The 15,279-nt window shown below is 49.3% G+C and overlaps 1 protein-coding gene across 1 annotated transcript in view; it reads right to left on the minus strand.

The window, feature by feature from the left end:
* Positions 1 to 1,548, minus strand: part of TBX20 (T-box transcription factor 20) — a 57,447-nt gene extending 55,899 nt beyond the window's left edge. Inside the window, exon 1 of the mRNA XM_035020896.1 lies at positions 999 to 1,548. Within this exon, the coding sequence (XP_034876787.1) occupies positions 999 to 1,125 (127 nt within the window). The 5' untranslated portion in view covers positions 1,126 to 1,548. The remainder of the gene's footprint in view (positions 1 to 998) is intronic.
* Between the last annotated feature and the right edge of the window lie 13,731 nt (positions 1,549 to 15,279).

The following is a 15,279-nucleotide window of genomic DNA, read 5'->3' on the forward strand; positions in this document are numbered from 1 at the left end:
TGTTTCAGATGTGAGATGTTAAAGTATTGGAAAGGACAGGGAGAAAAAAAAGAAAACACTGGGGAGAGTTAAAAAAGAAATATTACCTAAGTTTGCTATTTGATGTTTCTCACCGTTTTAGGGCTATCAGATGATCAGGATGTGGAATAATTATTTCCCGGGGACCCAAGAGGTGATGATAACACTTCTTTCTCTGTCAATTATAAAGGGACTCTGAAACACTCAAGTCCAGCAGTTTCTTTCCCACACAGTTCACTTGTGCTCGGGGAACATAATCCTTATTTTCCCTTTACTCTGAGCCTCGTGTCTTCTATAAATGGTAAAGGTTGTTAAATAAACAGTATAGCTAAAAGTTGAGGAATTTGGAAAATGGTTACTGGCTAATGTTTTTGCCAACCTCCACTGAAAATGATGGCAGCTACAAAACGATGCCTCATTGATAAGTCTGGAGCTTCCGTGAAGAAAATCGTTCATGTGGGGAGAACTGGCTTATTCTACAGCACTTGACGGTGGTTTTAAGGAGCTGGTTCTGTTTAATCGATTGAAGTCAGAGGAAAAACAAAATTCAACTAGTTCCTTGTGAAGTCGCTTAGTCTCCTTGGCATCAAATGCACACGCAGGTGTACACGCTTGGTAAATTCTGTTGAGTCTTAAAAGGGGTTAATTATTATTTATCCCTGACTGTTTTTATCCCAAAAAAGTTACACACACTCTCATACGTACGACTTGACATGGGGATTCTAGACGAATAGGTAGGGAAAGTGGATAGCGCATAGAGGAGACGCGAAACCGGCTATCCGTGAAGTCCCCAAAGAAAATTTGGGAGGAAAAGGAAAGAGTCTTCAACGCCTAGCGTCGGGCCCCTGGGCTGAGGATCAGAAGGCGCCACCAGCAGGGAAAGGCGGCCACCCTCTCGAGCCTCCCGCAGGCAGGGGACGGAGGGCCAGACGGATGCGCTGCAGCCCCGCCCCTGCCCACGGCAGACATTCAGGACTTACCCAGAGGCTTGATGGTGTTCTCGGTGGCCTCCTTCTCCTTGGAGCCGCCGCTCGACATGAGCGCGGCGATGGAGAAGGCGTTGGCCCGGGAGGAGAGCTGTGGCTTCGGCGACGCCGTGAACTCCATGGCCCCCAGCGCGCGGTCCTGGCCACGGACGGGGCCTGCCGAACTGCCGTCCAGCTTCCCCAAGGGAGACAAAACCCGACACACAGCGCAAAGTTTCCAAGTGCAGTCTCAGCGGAGTCGGCAACTCCAGATGAGTCAGCCCCAACCTCCCAAGAGCTCCACACTGGCCTCTGTCCCTCACCGCAAAGCCCTCCAGCCCCAGAGACTTCCAACTAGCCGGAGAGGACAGGAGAGGACCAGCAGCGGGCTCAGCCGGGTGCGCGAACACCGGGGCGCTCCGCAGAACCACGGGCTGAGCGGCCGGAAGGTGGAGACGAGCATCGGACGCCCAAAGCCCAGGGGTCCTGCCGCACCCGCTCTGCGTCCTTCCTCCCTCCACGCGCTGGGAACAGCCGGAGCGGCCCAAGCTGCAGGAAGGTGGCGACCGGTGGGGCGCCGCTGCCAGGGGGCGGACGTCAGGGAGCGCGAGCGCAGGCGTGCCGAGCACGGCGCGGCGCGGAGGACACTGCGCCCCGGCGCTCGCAGCCCTGCGCCTTAATTTGCTGGCGGCAGCTATCCCGGCGGCCCGCAGCCAGTCAGCGCCGCCTCACGTCACCGCTTCCTGATTCCGCCGCCGGGGGCGGGGCCGCGGGCTGGGCAGGGAGGGCGCGCCCCGGGCGTGGTGCCCGCACGGCCTCGCGCCGCTACCGGCCGCGGACCTGGCGCGCGTTCGGAAAAAAGTGTCACCACCAAGCTGCGGCGGACGCCCCTAGCCTGGTCTCGAAGCCCCAGGGCGGAAGGGACGTGCGCGCGGTCGGGAGCGGGTATTTTTGAAGCGGCTAGGACGCGGGATTCTGGGAGTGGCCCAGTGCGGGAACCTAGACCGGAGGTAGCCTGGGGGAGTTCCTGCTTCTTCCGTTATTTTTCTTCCCCGCGCTCAAAGTTCCAAAAGAAAGTTGGTAAGCTCTAAGTAGAGCGGAAACCGGCGCCACGGAGCCAGCACCTAACGGGCCAGATCCTCTTCGCGGGACAGCTCCCAGGGCTGGTCCCCTCCTTCCTTGGGCTCCAAAATCTGTTTGCTTGTCGGGGGGACTGGAGAGACACAACTTCTGCTGCACAGCAGTGCGCCACTTATGCGGGGTTCCTGTTGCCGAAAGGGACTCCGCAGAGCGGGGCCCCCACGAAGGGAAGGCGCGGGGCGGGGGGCGCGGCACCCTGCGGGGACCACGCGACACGCAGTGGGGGAGTGCGAGATTTACAGCGCCTGAGCTTGGTAGACAAGGGCTCTTCTGCCTTCGCAAACTAGGCTGCGACGAGGACTTCCCACGGCCTTATGGGGGTCGTCCTGTTGGCCCTGTTCAGCTTGAATAACTCAAATTCTCCGAATTCGCAGGGTAATCCGCTTCACTTGGAGCCGTGTAAACTCAGGCTGACACACACACACTCAAGTTGTACATGTAAATATTTGCGCTCCTTTCCAGCCAGTCGGTCTGGCGATTAGGAGCCTCTTGGTGGGTCTTAAAATTTTAAAGAAAGAGAAAATAACTTCCATTTCCCACCAGCCCTTTTCTCCCTTCCCGGCACCCCCTGCCCCCCAGTCTCCTGAAATAAACTTATGGGAAAAGGCTAAAAAGTTGAGAACTTTTATGAAAGTGAAGTAATGACATCTGGGAGAGTCGTGATTTAAGCCACTTTTGCCAATGTGTATCGATAGTTTCTAACAAGGTGCTGCATGCAGTGACTAAAAAAACGCATTCTGCTATCAGTCTCCAGGTACAAAGTGTATACGTGCAAATATTTGGGGAAATTCGTAAAATCATAGGCTTTATTGCTGGAAGGGTTTTGCACGTTCCTGTAGCGTATCTCCATTTGCTTTTGAGAAGGAAACACCAGGTAGGGCTTGGCAGGGGCACATCTCTCCAGTCGGCCCAGCCGGCTAGAGGCAGACCCCAGAGCGCCAGACCGGCACTCCAGGCCACTGTCTTGGTCACACGATGGCCCTGCAGCTGCGCCTGGGCTGTTCTCGGGAGATTGATAATAGAGCTAACACCGGCTGAGAGCAGAGGGCTCTCAGATTAAACCTCAGGAAGAACAGAGGCTAAGCCAACCAGGTGTGCCTAAGGATCTGTTTTCCATTCTCGAGCCTTTAGTCTTTTGCTGTTTTTGGACAACCCAGACCCTCCGTTGTTGTTGTTGAAGACCACTTCGTCCCCCAGCACATACCCCATCTCAATGCAACAGTGACATTTCCCTCTTGAATGTAAGGCACATACTGGTTCCTTTCCTGTCTCAGAAAGGGAGATTTCTGATAAGAGGGGTTTTTGTTTGTTTTTAACTTTTTATCGGAGTGAGGGTGATGTCATGGTTGGTCCAGAGCTTAATATATGCTTCAAATGGGTGGTGAAGATCTTTTTGCTGGTTTTTGTTTTCAAAAACTTACAGAATTATACCGCAATTTTTAAAAACTTACCATTACTTTTCTACACAGAGGAAACATCGTTTCTTTTCGTAATTATCCCAATGGTTTAGAATGGAATTTGAATAATTTCATGACAGGGACATTTTTAGAAAAATTGGCCCAGCGAGGAGAAAGCTGATTGCCCCCAATCAGCTTCCGCTTCCTTTTCCAATTGCCTCGGCGGTAGCCCAGTTCTGAGTCTCTTGTGGGCAAAACTCCGACTATTCATCGTATTAAAGGTAAAACAGAAAGCACAAAAAGCTAAATGAGCGCGCGGAGGCAGGAGGCAAACCAGAGGAATTGAAAAGGCCACTTTAAACAAATCCGGGCGCGAGAGGTGAGCCGTTTGGGGATCCCTAACAAGCTATGTATCTTGTTGGTGTTGAAACCGTGGCAGTAAAATGTATACTACAATATAATTATCGGGGGGGGGCACCCCGTCCCCTCTCTTAGATTTATTGCCTTTGCAAGTCAATATGGTGCTATAAAAACGGGGAACCGGTGCTTGGCAGAGAGATGCGGTCAGAGGGTGATTCAAAGCCGTCCTGAAGCCGAGAGCGCTGAAGTTCTGAGGTCCCTTCAAAATCTCAGTGTTAGCGCGGGTTACAGGTAGAGCGACCACAGGGGTTGGAACAAAGCAATCACATTAACACTTCCCTCCAGGCTCTGCTCAGGCTGACGACAGGCGGGCGGGGGCTGCTTTCGGATACGGGAACGTGCAATCGGACTTGTAGAAGGCTTTGAATCTTGACTTTAGACCGCTTTAGCCCTAAGACTTTGTGCAGGTTATCTAAACCTCTCAAAGCCTCAGTTTCCATCTACATTAAAAAAGGGCCTGGAAGATGGCTCTGTGGATTCATGAGATAACGTGTAAAACCCCTAAACTATAACCTTAACACCAATGTATGTAAAACATAAGTACAGAATTTTATTATATTTAAATTTTGAACGGCAACTTCGTGATCGTAGAGACGTATCTCTCGCTCACGCTTGTCGAGGTAACTGTATAGACAGTTTTGGAATGTGCGCAGAGTGGAGTCACATGGTGATAATGAGCCCTTCCTTACATCCCGTTAAACTTTGGAGCCTAAGAATTAAACATTTTGGTTATACGTCTGAGTTTGGTTATACGGAGTTTGGAGAACTGGAAGACGTCTCCCTATACATTCCACACTTTCAAATTCCCATTTGTCGTCTCCGGAACTCAAAAATTAGTGGTCGCAGAGAACAGCCCTGGAAGGAACTGGTTTCCCGCTTTTGGCCAATGATCCCTCGCTTAACGAATGCTAACGCAGAACCCTCCGCCGACAGCGGCTGGGACCCGTCAGCGCCTGGGCTCGCTCACCCGCGGCCAACACCAGGAGCGAGAGCTGCGCCAGGGCTGCGGGACCGGGTTCCAGACCCAGAGCGCCGCCGTGCACCTGAGGGTGACAGCGGGAGAGAAGGTGAGAAAAGAGACCTGCTTCAGGGCACAAGGGCAGCTACTCGCGAACTTGGTCCGAGATTCCGTCCTCATCCTCCTTTCCTCTCTTTCTGGTAAATGCTTTATTTAAAAGGCGACAGAAATGGTGCCTTTGGATTCCTAAATTCGGCTTACGGAACAGAAAAGTCCCGAAGCAGCGTGGGGAGCGCGACCGCAGCCCCTCGGAGGCCGCCGCAGCAAGTCCCAGGGGAAAGCAGCGCGCGTCCCCGCGCCGGCAAGGGAGCGCGCGGCCAGGCCCGGGATTTCGACCGCTTGGCTAGAGCGCTGCTAGTCCAAGCCTTTCCGGGGAGAAGTCCGGGCCTTGGCTCAGACGCACACCCTGGCGGGGTTAAGTTTTCTTGAACCCAAATGGTCCCCTTGAAGGGCCCCTCCACCCCGGCCCCAAGAACGGGCCTGGAGCGTCCAGGCCTTCGGGCCCACCCCGGAGGCCCCTGGGCCTGGCGCTCGAGGCGCCCTCGCCCAGTTCCGGCTTTAAGGGCAAGGCAAAGATCAGCTCCTCTAGGGGTGAGGCGGGAGGTTGTCGTCTGTTTGGTCCCAGGTGTGCGCGCTTTTGGTTCGGGACTTCACACTCGCGCCCGCCCGTGGGACCCAGAAAAGAGATGTCTTGTGCGCCTAGGGAAGGACGTGCCCATCTCCAGGGCCCCTGTCCTCAGGTGGTGAAGGGAAAAGCACTTGCGGCCCGTGGTACTGCGACGTTACCCCGCCGGACCGGGCCAGTGGAGGCCTGCCGCTGCGGGTGCCCGCCGCTCTTGCCCACCCCGGGCCCCCCCACCCCGGTTTTCACCAAGCGGGTCCCCCCCCCCACCCTCCTCAGCCTGAGGCCAGAGGTCAGGCGTGGGGCCTCAGAGACTCCTCACAGGATGCTCCCTCAGGGCCTCGATCCTCCGGATCCTGGTCCCCCAGGAGCTCGCAACTGCAGGGATGGGTCCTCAGCGCCCCCCAGATCTCCCCCTGACCAGAGAAGAACCCGTGCACTAGAGTTGGGTGCAAAACTCGCAGCGTGATCCTAAGACCAGTACAGAAAGATTTCTGCTGATACCGCGGGGGCGAGGAATCCAGACCCACTCTCCCTCGCCCCTCCACCTTCCTTTCTCCTCCTCCACGAGTGCTCCCGCCTTCCTCCGCCAATGCTCCTCCTGGGCGGTCCCGGTCTTCCCGCACCCAACCGCCCGGCTGCTGACGGACCCAGTCTTTATTTAAAGCTAAAATATTTTGTACACCATGAATTTTTGCGTCTTAAATTGCTGCATTAAAATATTATTTCTCGATTCCTGAGGTTTTTGTCGACCCTTAAATTGGGGGCTTTCACCCTACTCCCAGCCCTGTCAAGAAGGTTAAGAATCTGATCCAAATTACACTGATTTAAGCGGTAGAACGGGGATTCTGAGGCCAATCTCTAGCTTGGAAAGCGTCGCTCCTGCCATTGCGGTGCACTCTAGACTGATTAAGCAAGAACTCCCACTAGGAGGAGGAGAGCGTGGACAGAGGACAGTCCCTTGCTTCAGGATGAAGGTCCTGTTGGCCAGGTGTCCTCGTCTGCTCGCACAGACTCATGGGCCCAGAGGGGACAGTCAGACAGGTGGCCCCAGCAAGCTTCCTGAGCTTCAGTTTCTTAGGTGTTTGAAGACAAACTCAAAATTAATGAGACAACTTCCGCAGATGAGCAACCACAGCTTGCCAACACCCTTCCTCTCACAAAGTAGCGTCAGTTTTGAAGATGTCACCTATTTAAACTTAAAGCAATCGCCACATTTCAGATGATCCAGCCTTCCAACAGCCAACTGCTCCCGTCCCCTCTGGTGATTCCAGGGGCACGTCCTGCCGCCTTCCCTCTTCAGGAACCAGAGCTGGCTGTTCAGTGACAATCTATCTGTGTCTTTGTCAGGAGGTTTGGGAGACTAGGGTACGGGAAGACGCAGGCAGGAAATAGTCCTCCAAGCTCTCCACCGCCAGCTGCCACTGCAAGTCACCCCAGAAACCTACTGAAACTCCTCTTATTCCTTGGGGAGGGGAAAAGACACCCAGTAAGACCTGGGTTCCTATCCCCATGTGAGCATGCACCAGAGACTTGAAGCATATATTACGTTAAGGGAGCAAAGATGTATGCATCTAACACAAGAGAAAGAATGCAGAGTATTTGTTCAGTCATCCAATATTACCCAGTACTTATTCTGGGCTGAATACCGTGCCAGATTCCAGGAATTGACCAGTAATCAGAACCCTAATATTCCTGCCTCATGCAACTCACAGTCTGGTGGGAGACACCAATAATAAGCATATAAAAACCACAAGAAATAGAAATTGTGATAAAGACTCCAGGAAACAAGGAGCAAAGATAGCTAGTCCCATCTATTTGTGGGCATTCATTCATTCTGGACCAGGCACTGGCTTGGTGGGGTGAGATTAGCATTGGACAATTTGCATACAATCCCTGTCCCTCCAGGTTTCAAAGCCCACTTAGGGATGTATAAAAAAGCACCAACATGAAGAATATATATTACATTCTCCTCAACACGGAGCTCTATGAATGAGGAGGCATAATGGCTTAATGTTAAGAAAATAAAGCAGAATAAAGAACTTTAATAAAAATCCTGGCAGAAGAAAAGTGTTGAGGTCTGGCATCAGAAACACTGGTTTGGAGCAAGCTGTGCTGACTCCTTTTCCACCTCTGTGAAATGTGGTTACTGATGGAAACATCTACATCGAGAGTTTGTTGTGAAGATTAAATGGTGTAATATTGGTGTGAGGGCAAAGGACTTCATAGATATTACTACTGGCCAACTCTGGAACTTGGAAAAAGCCTCCATTTCGATTTAGAGATGATATAGATGAAATCTGATCAAGAACTGTGTTCAGGAGCCCCGATTTCCACCCTGCACTCAAAGAATGTAAGAAACAGCTTTCTCTGTGGGGTCTGTAGAGGCTCTGGGTCTCAGTTCTATGGTGGAAGAGAAACCCATGTGCCTCCAGGAGGAAAGCTTCCCTGCAGATGCTCAGACACTCAGCCTCCCTGCTATGAAGCCAGTGCTAGAAAGGCTGGAGGCCCACAGGAGGCCTCTCCGCTGCATTTTTTTTTTTTTTTTTTTTTTTTTTTTTTTTTTGCATTTTGCATTTAGGCATTTTGCATACATTTCAAGTCCTGGAAGCTAGTTTTTCAATGCATTACAAAGAGCTTCTATTGTGCACTTCATATGTGCCAGGCGCTACACTAGGCTTCCCAAGAAACATATAATGTTGATAATATCAGTAGGGTGGCATTATTATGTCCATTTTAAAGTTGCAGAAAATGAGTCTCCGAAGGCTAGCTCACTTGTTCAAGTGCACACGGATAGCTTCGTGGTAGAGCAGGAGGCGACCCCGGACTGTGTGACCCGATTGCTCCCCGATCTTCACCTCCACCCCATATCGAATTCTATCACTAACTTCGTAGGTTTCCTGTTCTGGAAGCTGAGGCAGTTCGGAGGAGAGGGCTCAATTTTCTCGGTCTGTTTGTAAATAGCAGCCCCAGGGCCCGGGAACACGTGCATGTTTTTGTTCTCCGCCCGATGCGCCCGGGGACGTGTTTCCTTCAAACGTGGGCTGGTGTGAGTAGCATGCCCACGGTCCACCTTCAAAGCGCGCAAAGGAAAAGGCAAACCAAGTAAACGGTCTTTCGGTGTCGCACGTGGACCGCGGGACCAGGCGGCCTTTGTAATATTCTTTTTCTGGGGGTAATTACCGAGTAATCTGTGGGTTCCGCGGAGACAGCAGAGTTGCCGGCGGGGTGGCGGTGGTGGGGGTGGCGGGGCGGGCCGGGAGATCACGCACTCCTTGGCAGGAGTCTGTACAGGCTTACCGCCCGCATACCCCCAACTTTTGGAGGCAGACTGCCAAGGTTTGGAGCTTCGAAGCCGGGTTTGTCATTTGCCTGCGGTGTGATCTGAGCTATCTGGATTGCTCTGAGACTTAGTTTCCATATCTGTGAAGAGAGAGGTTCGCCCAGTGCCAGGCGCCGGCTGAGCGCACTGGGTGCAGCGACCCCAGTTAGGGTGGTGCGATGGCAGGAAGCAGGTTACTTTCCGCAACCGAGCAGCGCCGAGGCGCACCTAGCGAAGGGGCTAGCGAGGCTCACTCCCGCTTCTCGGGGCCGGGATCTGCTGGGTCTCTTCCTTCAACCCACCGCAGCCTTTGCGGCGGTCGTCAGTCCCAGACCTCCCACCTAGGAGAGGCCAAGGCAGACCAGAGGACAGGGGACAACGCGCTGTACGCCCGGTTCTACTTAGTTCCACCGCTTGGGGACTCGAGAAGCGGACTCTAGCCCCTAAAGACTCCTCCCAGGGCGACGCTGTCTGGTCCCTGCGAACAGCTGACCTGGACCCGCTTCTCCGCTCGCGGCGCTCGGGCCATCCTCCCACACACGCGGTTCCCAGCCAGGACTTGAGGCCAGAGACGGCCGCCGCCGTTCCCGGGGCTGGGACACAGACGGCCAAGTTAGAGCCGCCGCCGCTGCCGGTCCCCGGTCAGTCGGCGCGGTGATGGTGGCGCTGGCGGCGGCGGGGGCCTTCCCTTGGCTGCCCCGCCATTTAATCAGGGCTATTATCAGACTCGGCTTGCAGGATGGCGCCGGCGGAGCTTTACCCCCATTAGCTCAGGGCGGGGTGGGGGCTGGGCCCCTAGATCGCTGCCTGTCCGGCCGCAGCTGCAGGGCTTCTGAGGGCGCTTAGAGTAAGGCCGAGGCGCGGGGTCTGGCAGCGGCTTGGCCAGTCTCAACCCAGCCCTTGTCAGGCTGACAGTTTTTATTTCCCAGCTCCCAGCTCGACCCGTACTAGCTCTGTGACGTTGGGGCGAATCACTGCACTTTCCTAAACCTCGGTCTCTCATCTGTAAAATGGGTTCAGAAAGATACTTAACTCAAGGTTGTCGTGAAGATTAACTGTCTCAAGATTAACTAAGATGATACATCTTAAGTGTTATGTGCACAAATGGTGTGACTGCTATTATTACACTAGAAATGTGTCTGCCTTTTTAAAAAGCCCCCACCCGTTTGTTTGTTTGTTTCATTAAAAAGGAGGGGGAAAGAGGGACAGAGGTTGAATGTTTCAAAGAAGTCCAAGATTGCTTACAGACTTGCTGGTTTTATTCACGACTGACTGGGTTCCAGTTTCACCTATGTCACTGGCTAACCGATATGACTTCGGGCATTCCGTTTCCTCTCTTGTGCCTCATTTGCCTTAGCTGTGAAATGGAAGAAGTACTAGCACCTGCACTGCTGCACTGTTGTGCACAGAAATGAGACGATGGGGCGCCTGGGTGGCTCAGTTGGTTAAGCGACTGCTTTCGGCTCAGGTCATGATCCTGGAGTCCCGGGATCGAGTCCCGCATCGGGCTCCCTGCTCGGCGGGGGGTCTGCTTCTCCCTCTGACCCTCACCCCTCTCATGTGCTCTCTCTCTCTCATTCTCTCTGTCTCAAATAAATAAGTAAAATCTTTAAAAAAAAAAAAAAAAAGAAGAAGACGATGCACGTAGAATGCTGAGCACGCAGTAGGCACCTCAAGCACAGGTTATTTGTTGTTATTAGCAAAATTTTTACAAACCACAGTCTTCCTTCCTTCCTCCTTTCCTTCCTTCCTTCCTTCCTCCCTCCCTCCCTCCTCCCTCCCTTCCTTCCTCCCTCCCTCCCTCCCTTCCTCCCTTCCTTCCTTCCTTCCTCTAAATCTCCCTACAAACAGGCAACTGTCTTCTGATCCTAAGGGATATTTATGGGGGGATGGTAGTGGGGAGGTGGCAGACTTAGGTTCAGAGCTAAATATCAGGCTGAAAATGCCAGGGAAAGGGACTGTGAATCACTGGACAGTGTCTTTTAGCCTCTAGAGTTTCCTCTTTGCATTCCCACCACAATACCCTATTGACACTGTCCATTTAAGATAAAAGGCAGACAGCAAAATCAGTCACTATTATTTTCAGATGGCTGCTAAAAAATTAGCACTTGCAGCAACCCCAGTGTTGTCAGCGGTAGTTTCTAATCAGTGAAGTGTAATTAGCAAAGCAAGACTAATTATTAAAGTGACCCTCTAAGTAGTGAATGTTTGTAAATGGTTCTTAAGTGAGATGTGCTTGGGCACACAGCCCAATCCTTAAGGACTGTGCTTAGCTTCAGCCAATGCTGGCCCCAGCTCTCTTGCTTTCCCCAAAGCCTCGTCCTGCTTTTGGATTGACTTTCTTCCTCTGGCATGTAAACAAATGGCTCATAATAATAATGATTAACTTATTTCAAGTGCTTGTATGTGCCTGGCAATATCCTAAGTACCTTAGCTGTACTATCTCATTTGATACTCCCCATTTTACAGATGAGGAAAGTAAGGCACAGAGAGGTTCTGTAACTTAATATCAATCAGACTGCTGATAGTTGATGATAGGTTGGAATTCTTATCTGTCTTTTTCCAAGGCTTCTATGTCCCCATCTCCTATTGCTTTTAGTCTCCACTCTTCTACAACTCCAAAAACACTTCAAAGAGGATGGCAACTCAGTGAGTCTAGAGGAAAAGGAACAAAGAAAGAAACCTCAGGATGTTCTCTGCTTCTAAGGAGGCACCCAGGGGTTGAGAATACAATACCTGGTAGGGGTCTGAGGGCCTTTACTAGTTAGAATGACTTCTTGTTAGTCCCTTCTCCTTTGAGCCACCATTACTCTTTTATTAAATGATCGCATGCTTCTTACATTGTATAACTGTTTTATTATATAACTAACATTTAGTGAGATCTAATGTATCAAAGCCTGTGGTAGATGCTTTTAGGTACATCATTTCATTGTAAAATAAATTTCATAAATTTTATTTTATAATAAATACTATCTACTTCACAGGGCTTTTGTGATGATCCAATGAGCCAAATTATTTGAAGGTAATAAAAAATAAGAGCTTATTAGAACTATTGTTGATTTTAAACATTTTGAAAAAAAAATACATCCTTTTCAATACGTGGTTCAAAGTTTACCTGAATCCAAAGCACTTAGGAATTTTGTGTATTTCTTGGCTCCACCCAGAGTGACTGGACTCTGGGTCCGCAGTGCCTATCAGGGTGAGGCACGGGGGATGAACATGCCTCTGAACCAAGCACCCCAAGAAGTTTCTGAACAACTATTCCTCTTCATGGCATTCCAGTCTTCCTATTGGCCACATCTAGCTTTAGATTTGACCAGAGCAAAAGAGAAACAAGGACTGTTCACCTCTTCTGAGAAGCCATCTGTGAATGATCAAAAAGCCCCACATTGAAACCTATAACTTTTATAATTTCCCACCACACTTTTAATCAGAAAGGGTGACTTCTGGTTATGATATGTCTGTTATTTCTTTCAAAGGTGAATACTGGACTACTGAAATGACTGACTCTGTGCAACTTGGGAAAAGAAAAGCCAGCAGCAAGTCCCATCCCCACCACACACACCTTACAGAGAGGGCAGAGCTGGAGGTGAGGTCTTTAGCTTGGATTACTACAGCAGGGACCAAGACATTTCAGAATGTTTGAAAAGACAAGCAGGGTCACTCAAATCCCCCTCTTTCCCTGTTTATGGATGAGGAAATTGAAAATTGAAGCTGAGTCAGGAAGTGACATGCTCAAAGTCACATTGCTGGTCATTATCTTTGAACCCAGGTTGGCTGACTTTGAATTAATACTGACCCCTTTATGGGAGCTCTCCTTAGGAGTAGGAAAGCCGCCTCATTATCTATCATTGGTTTCCTGATATATGCAACTACACTCGCTGAGTCGTGGCCCACACATATTGGGCTTTTGGGGGATGATCATGAAGACCACACAACTTCTCTAAGACTTGAAGCTGAATTCTATAGCATGGCTTAATTTGGCCATGAGCAGGGAAGAAAACTTGGGAGTCTTGCCCTTGGCATAAGGATTTGACTTCCAGAGGAGTTCCTTGTTATCTGGATTACAGACAACAGTCATCTTTGGATTTTAAGGTTGACTGACCTGCAGGACTGATTTGCTCTTTTTTGAGGGGGTGGGGGCAGACTTACATATGACCGGATAGAATGCAAGTATTTGAAACAAAATTTTTAGGAGAGGGGATTGAAATAATATGTGCGTCAATTAAGAGTCTGTGTTTCCAACAATGGGAAATCCTTGTCAATCTTGTTTAAACAATAAGAGGACTTTGTTACCCCACCCACTTATATAGTTTAGATATAGCTTCTGGTGAAGTGCCATCCAAGGCTCAAAGGAAATCTCCATTTCTCATCTCTGGCTTCTTGCTGTTAGTGCTATTTTTAGGCAGGCTTTCTCCTGGGGTCACAAGATAGCTATCAGCAGGTCTCATGGCTACATTTTGACGTGTTTGCACCCATTAGGGGCTCTCTCCTTCAGTAGCACCTATAGAGAAATGAGTCCAGGCAATATCTTCACACTCATTGGAACTGGCTTAGGATCATGTGCCTTGAATTCAAAATCATGATCAAAGGATTGGCTTAACCAAGTCAGGGGTCTACCCCTGGAGTTTGGGGAGAGTGGAAGTCCTCTGGAACCATGTAACTGAGACCAGCAAAGGGGTGACTTCATTAAGGAAGAATGGGATTACCACTGCATACTGGAGCTTCAGAAATTTGGCTTGAGAAGATTTTTGTTCTTTGCAGGAAACCTGGATTGTGTTTCCCAAATGAAGCTTTGCAGAACATAGGTGGTTTCAGATGTTGTCTGTTTCTGCACATCCCACGAACTAAGAACGGCTTTCACATTTTCAAATGGTTGGGAAGAAAAAGCAAAAGAAGAACAGTATTTTGTGACATGTGAAAATTATACGAATTCAGTGTCCATGAATAAAGTTTTATTGCTGGAGTTGGCAAACTTTTTTCTGTAAAGGGCCAGATAGTAAACATTTAGGTTTGCAGGCCATATGGTTTCTGTCACAATTATTCAACTCTGTCATTGTAACATAATAGCAGCATAGGCAATATGTAAACAGATGGACGTGGCTGTGTTCTGATTAAAATTTTATTTATAGACACTGAAATTTGACTTTCATATAATTTTTACATGTCAAAAAATAGTATTCTTCCTTTGATTTTTTTTTTTCAACCACTTAAAAATGTAAAAACCATTCTTGGCTAGCAGGCTGTGTAAAAACAGGTAACTGGCTAGATTGGCCCATGGGCCATAATTTGCAGCCCCGTTTTATTGGCTGCTTTTGCAGTGTGGTGGCAGAGCTGAGTAGTTGTGACAGAGACCACATGGCCTACAAAGCCTAAAATATTTACTAGTTGGTCCTTTACAGAAAAAAATATGCTGACCCTTACTCTGGAGTGGTACTTCTCCAGCTTTAATTTGCATACAAAGCACCTGGGGATCTTAGGAAAATGCAGATTCTGATCCTGTAAGTCTGGGTCAGTCCAGAGATTCAGCATTTCAACAAGTTCGGAGATAGACCACATTTGGAGGATTTTTCAGTCATTCTTCTAAGGATATCCTTTATCAGAAACCTGAGAGGAGCTCCTCTCTCACCTACCCCCACTTGTTGAATGCGAAGTTTCTTTGCAGGGGGATGGGAATCTACATATTAAATAAGCAGATCACATAATCTGTGATTCTTTTTGAGAACCACTGGTGCAGATGCTTTAAAAGAGATTCAATGACAAATTCATTGAGGGCAGGGTATGAGCCAAACAATTGGCCTCAGAGCTCAGGTGGGATTTTGGTGGCTTTTTGTTCAACAGAGGATTAATACTATATTTTAAAAATGTCATTAATTATCTAATTACTTTGGCATAAGGATTATTTGTTGGTTAATTTCCAGAGAGCAAACACTGCTTAGCATATCTTGATTTCACATGAAGGCAGTGATTTAGGCATATTGATTGTTAGCAAACCCCTTCCATTTTTCCCATTTCAGGTATGCATTTATGACCTGCCAGATCTATTAATGTTCAGATAGGTTTAAAGAGCAAGGATTGGGTTTTTCTCTATTCTTCATGTAGTAAGGCAAATTTTCTATAAAACCCCATTAAGCCCTTTCTTTATTGACCTCTTTCCTTCTTCCCTCCGTTCTTTCCTTTCCTCAGTGTCCATCCATCATGAATTTTTAGTTTTATTTCCAAGTTTACTAACTTCTGAAGAATTAAATTTCCCAAACTATGCAGCTATTATATTAGAATGAAGAAAGAAAAGAGGAATGGAGAACTTAACTAGCCATGGGATTTGGGATTTACAGAATGTGAATCAAACTCTGGTCCTAGACAGCAAGGAGCAGCCA

This window comes from Mirounga leonina, unplaced genomic scaffold (assembly GCF_011800145.1).
Source record: "Mirounga leonina isolate KUSES-001 unplaced genomic scaffold, KU_Mleo_1.0 Mir_174, whole genome shotgun sequence".
NCBI lineage: Eukaryota > Metazoa > Chordata > Mammalia > Carnivora > Phocidae > Mirounga > Mirounga leonina.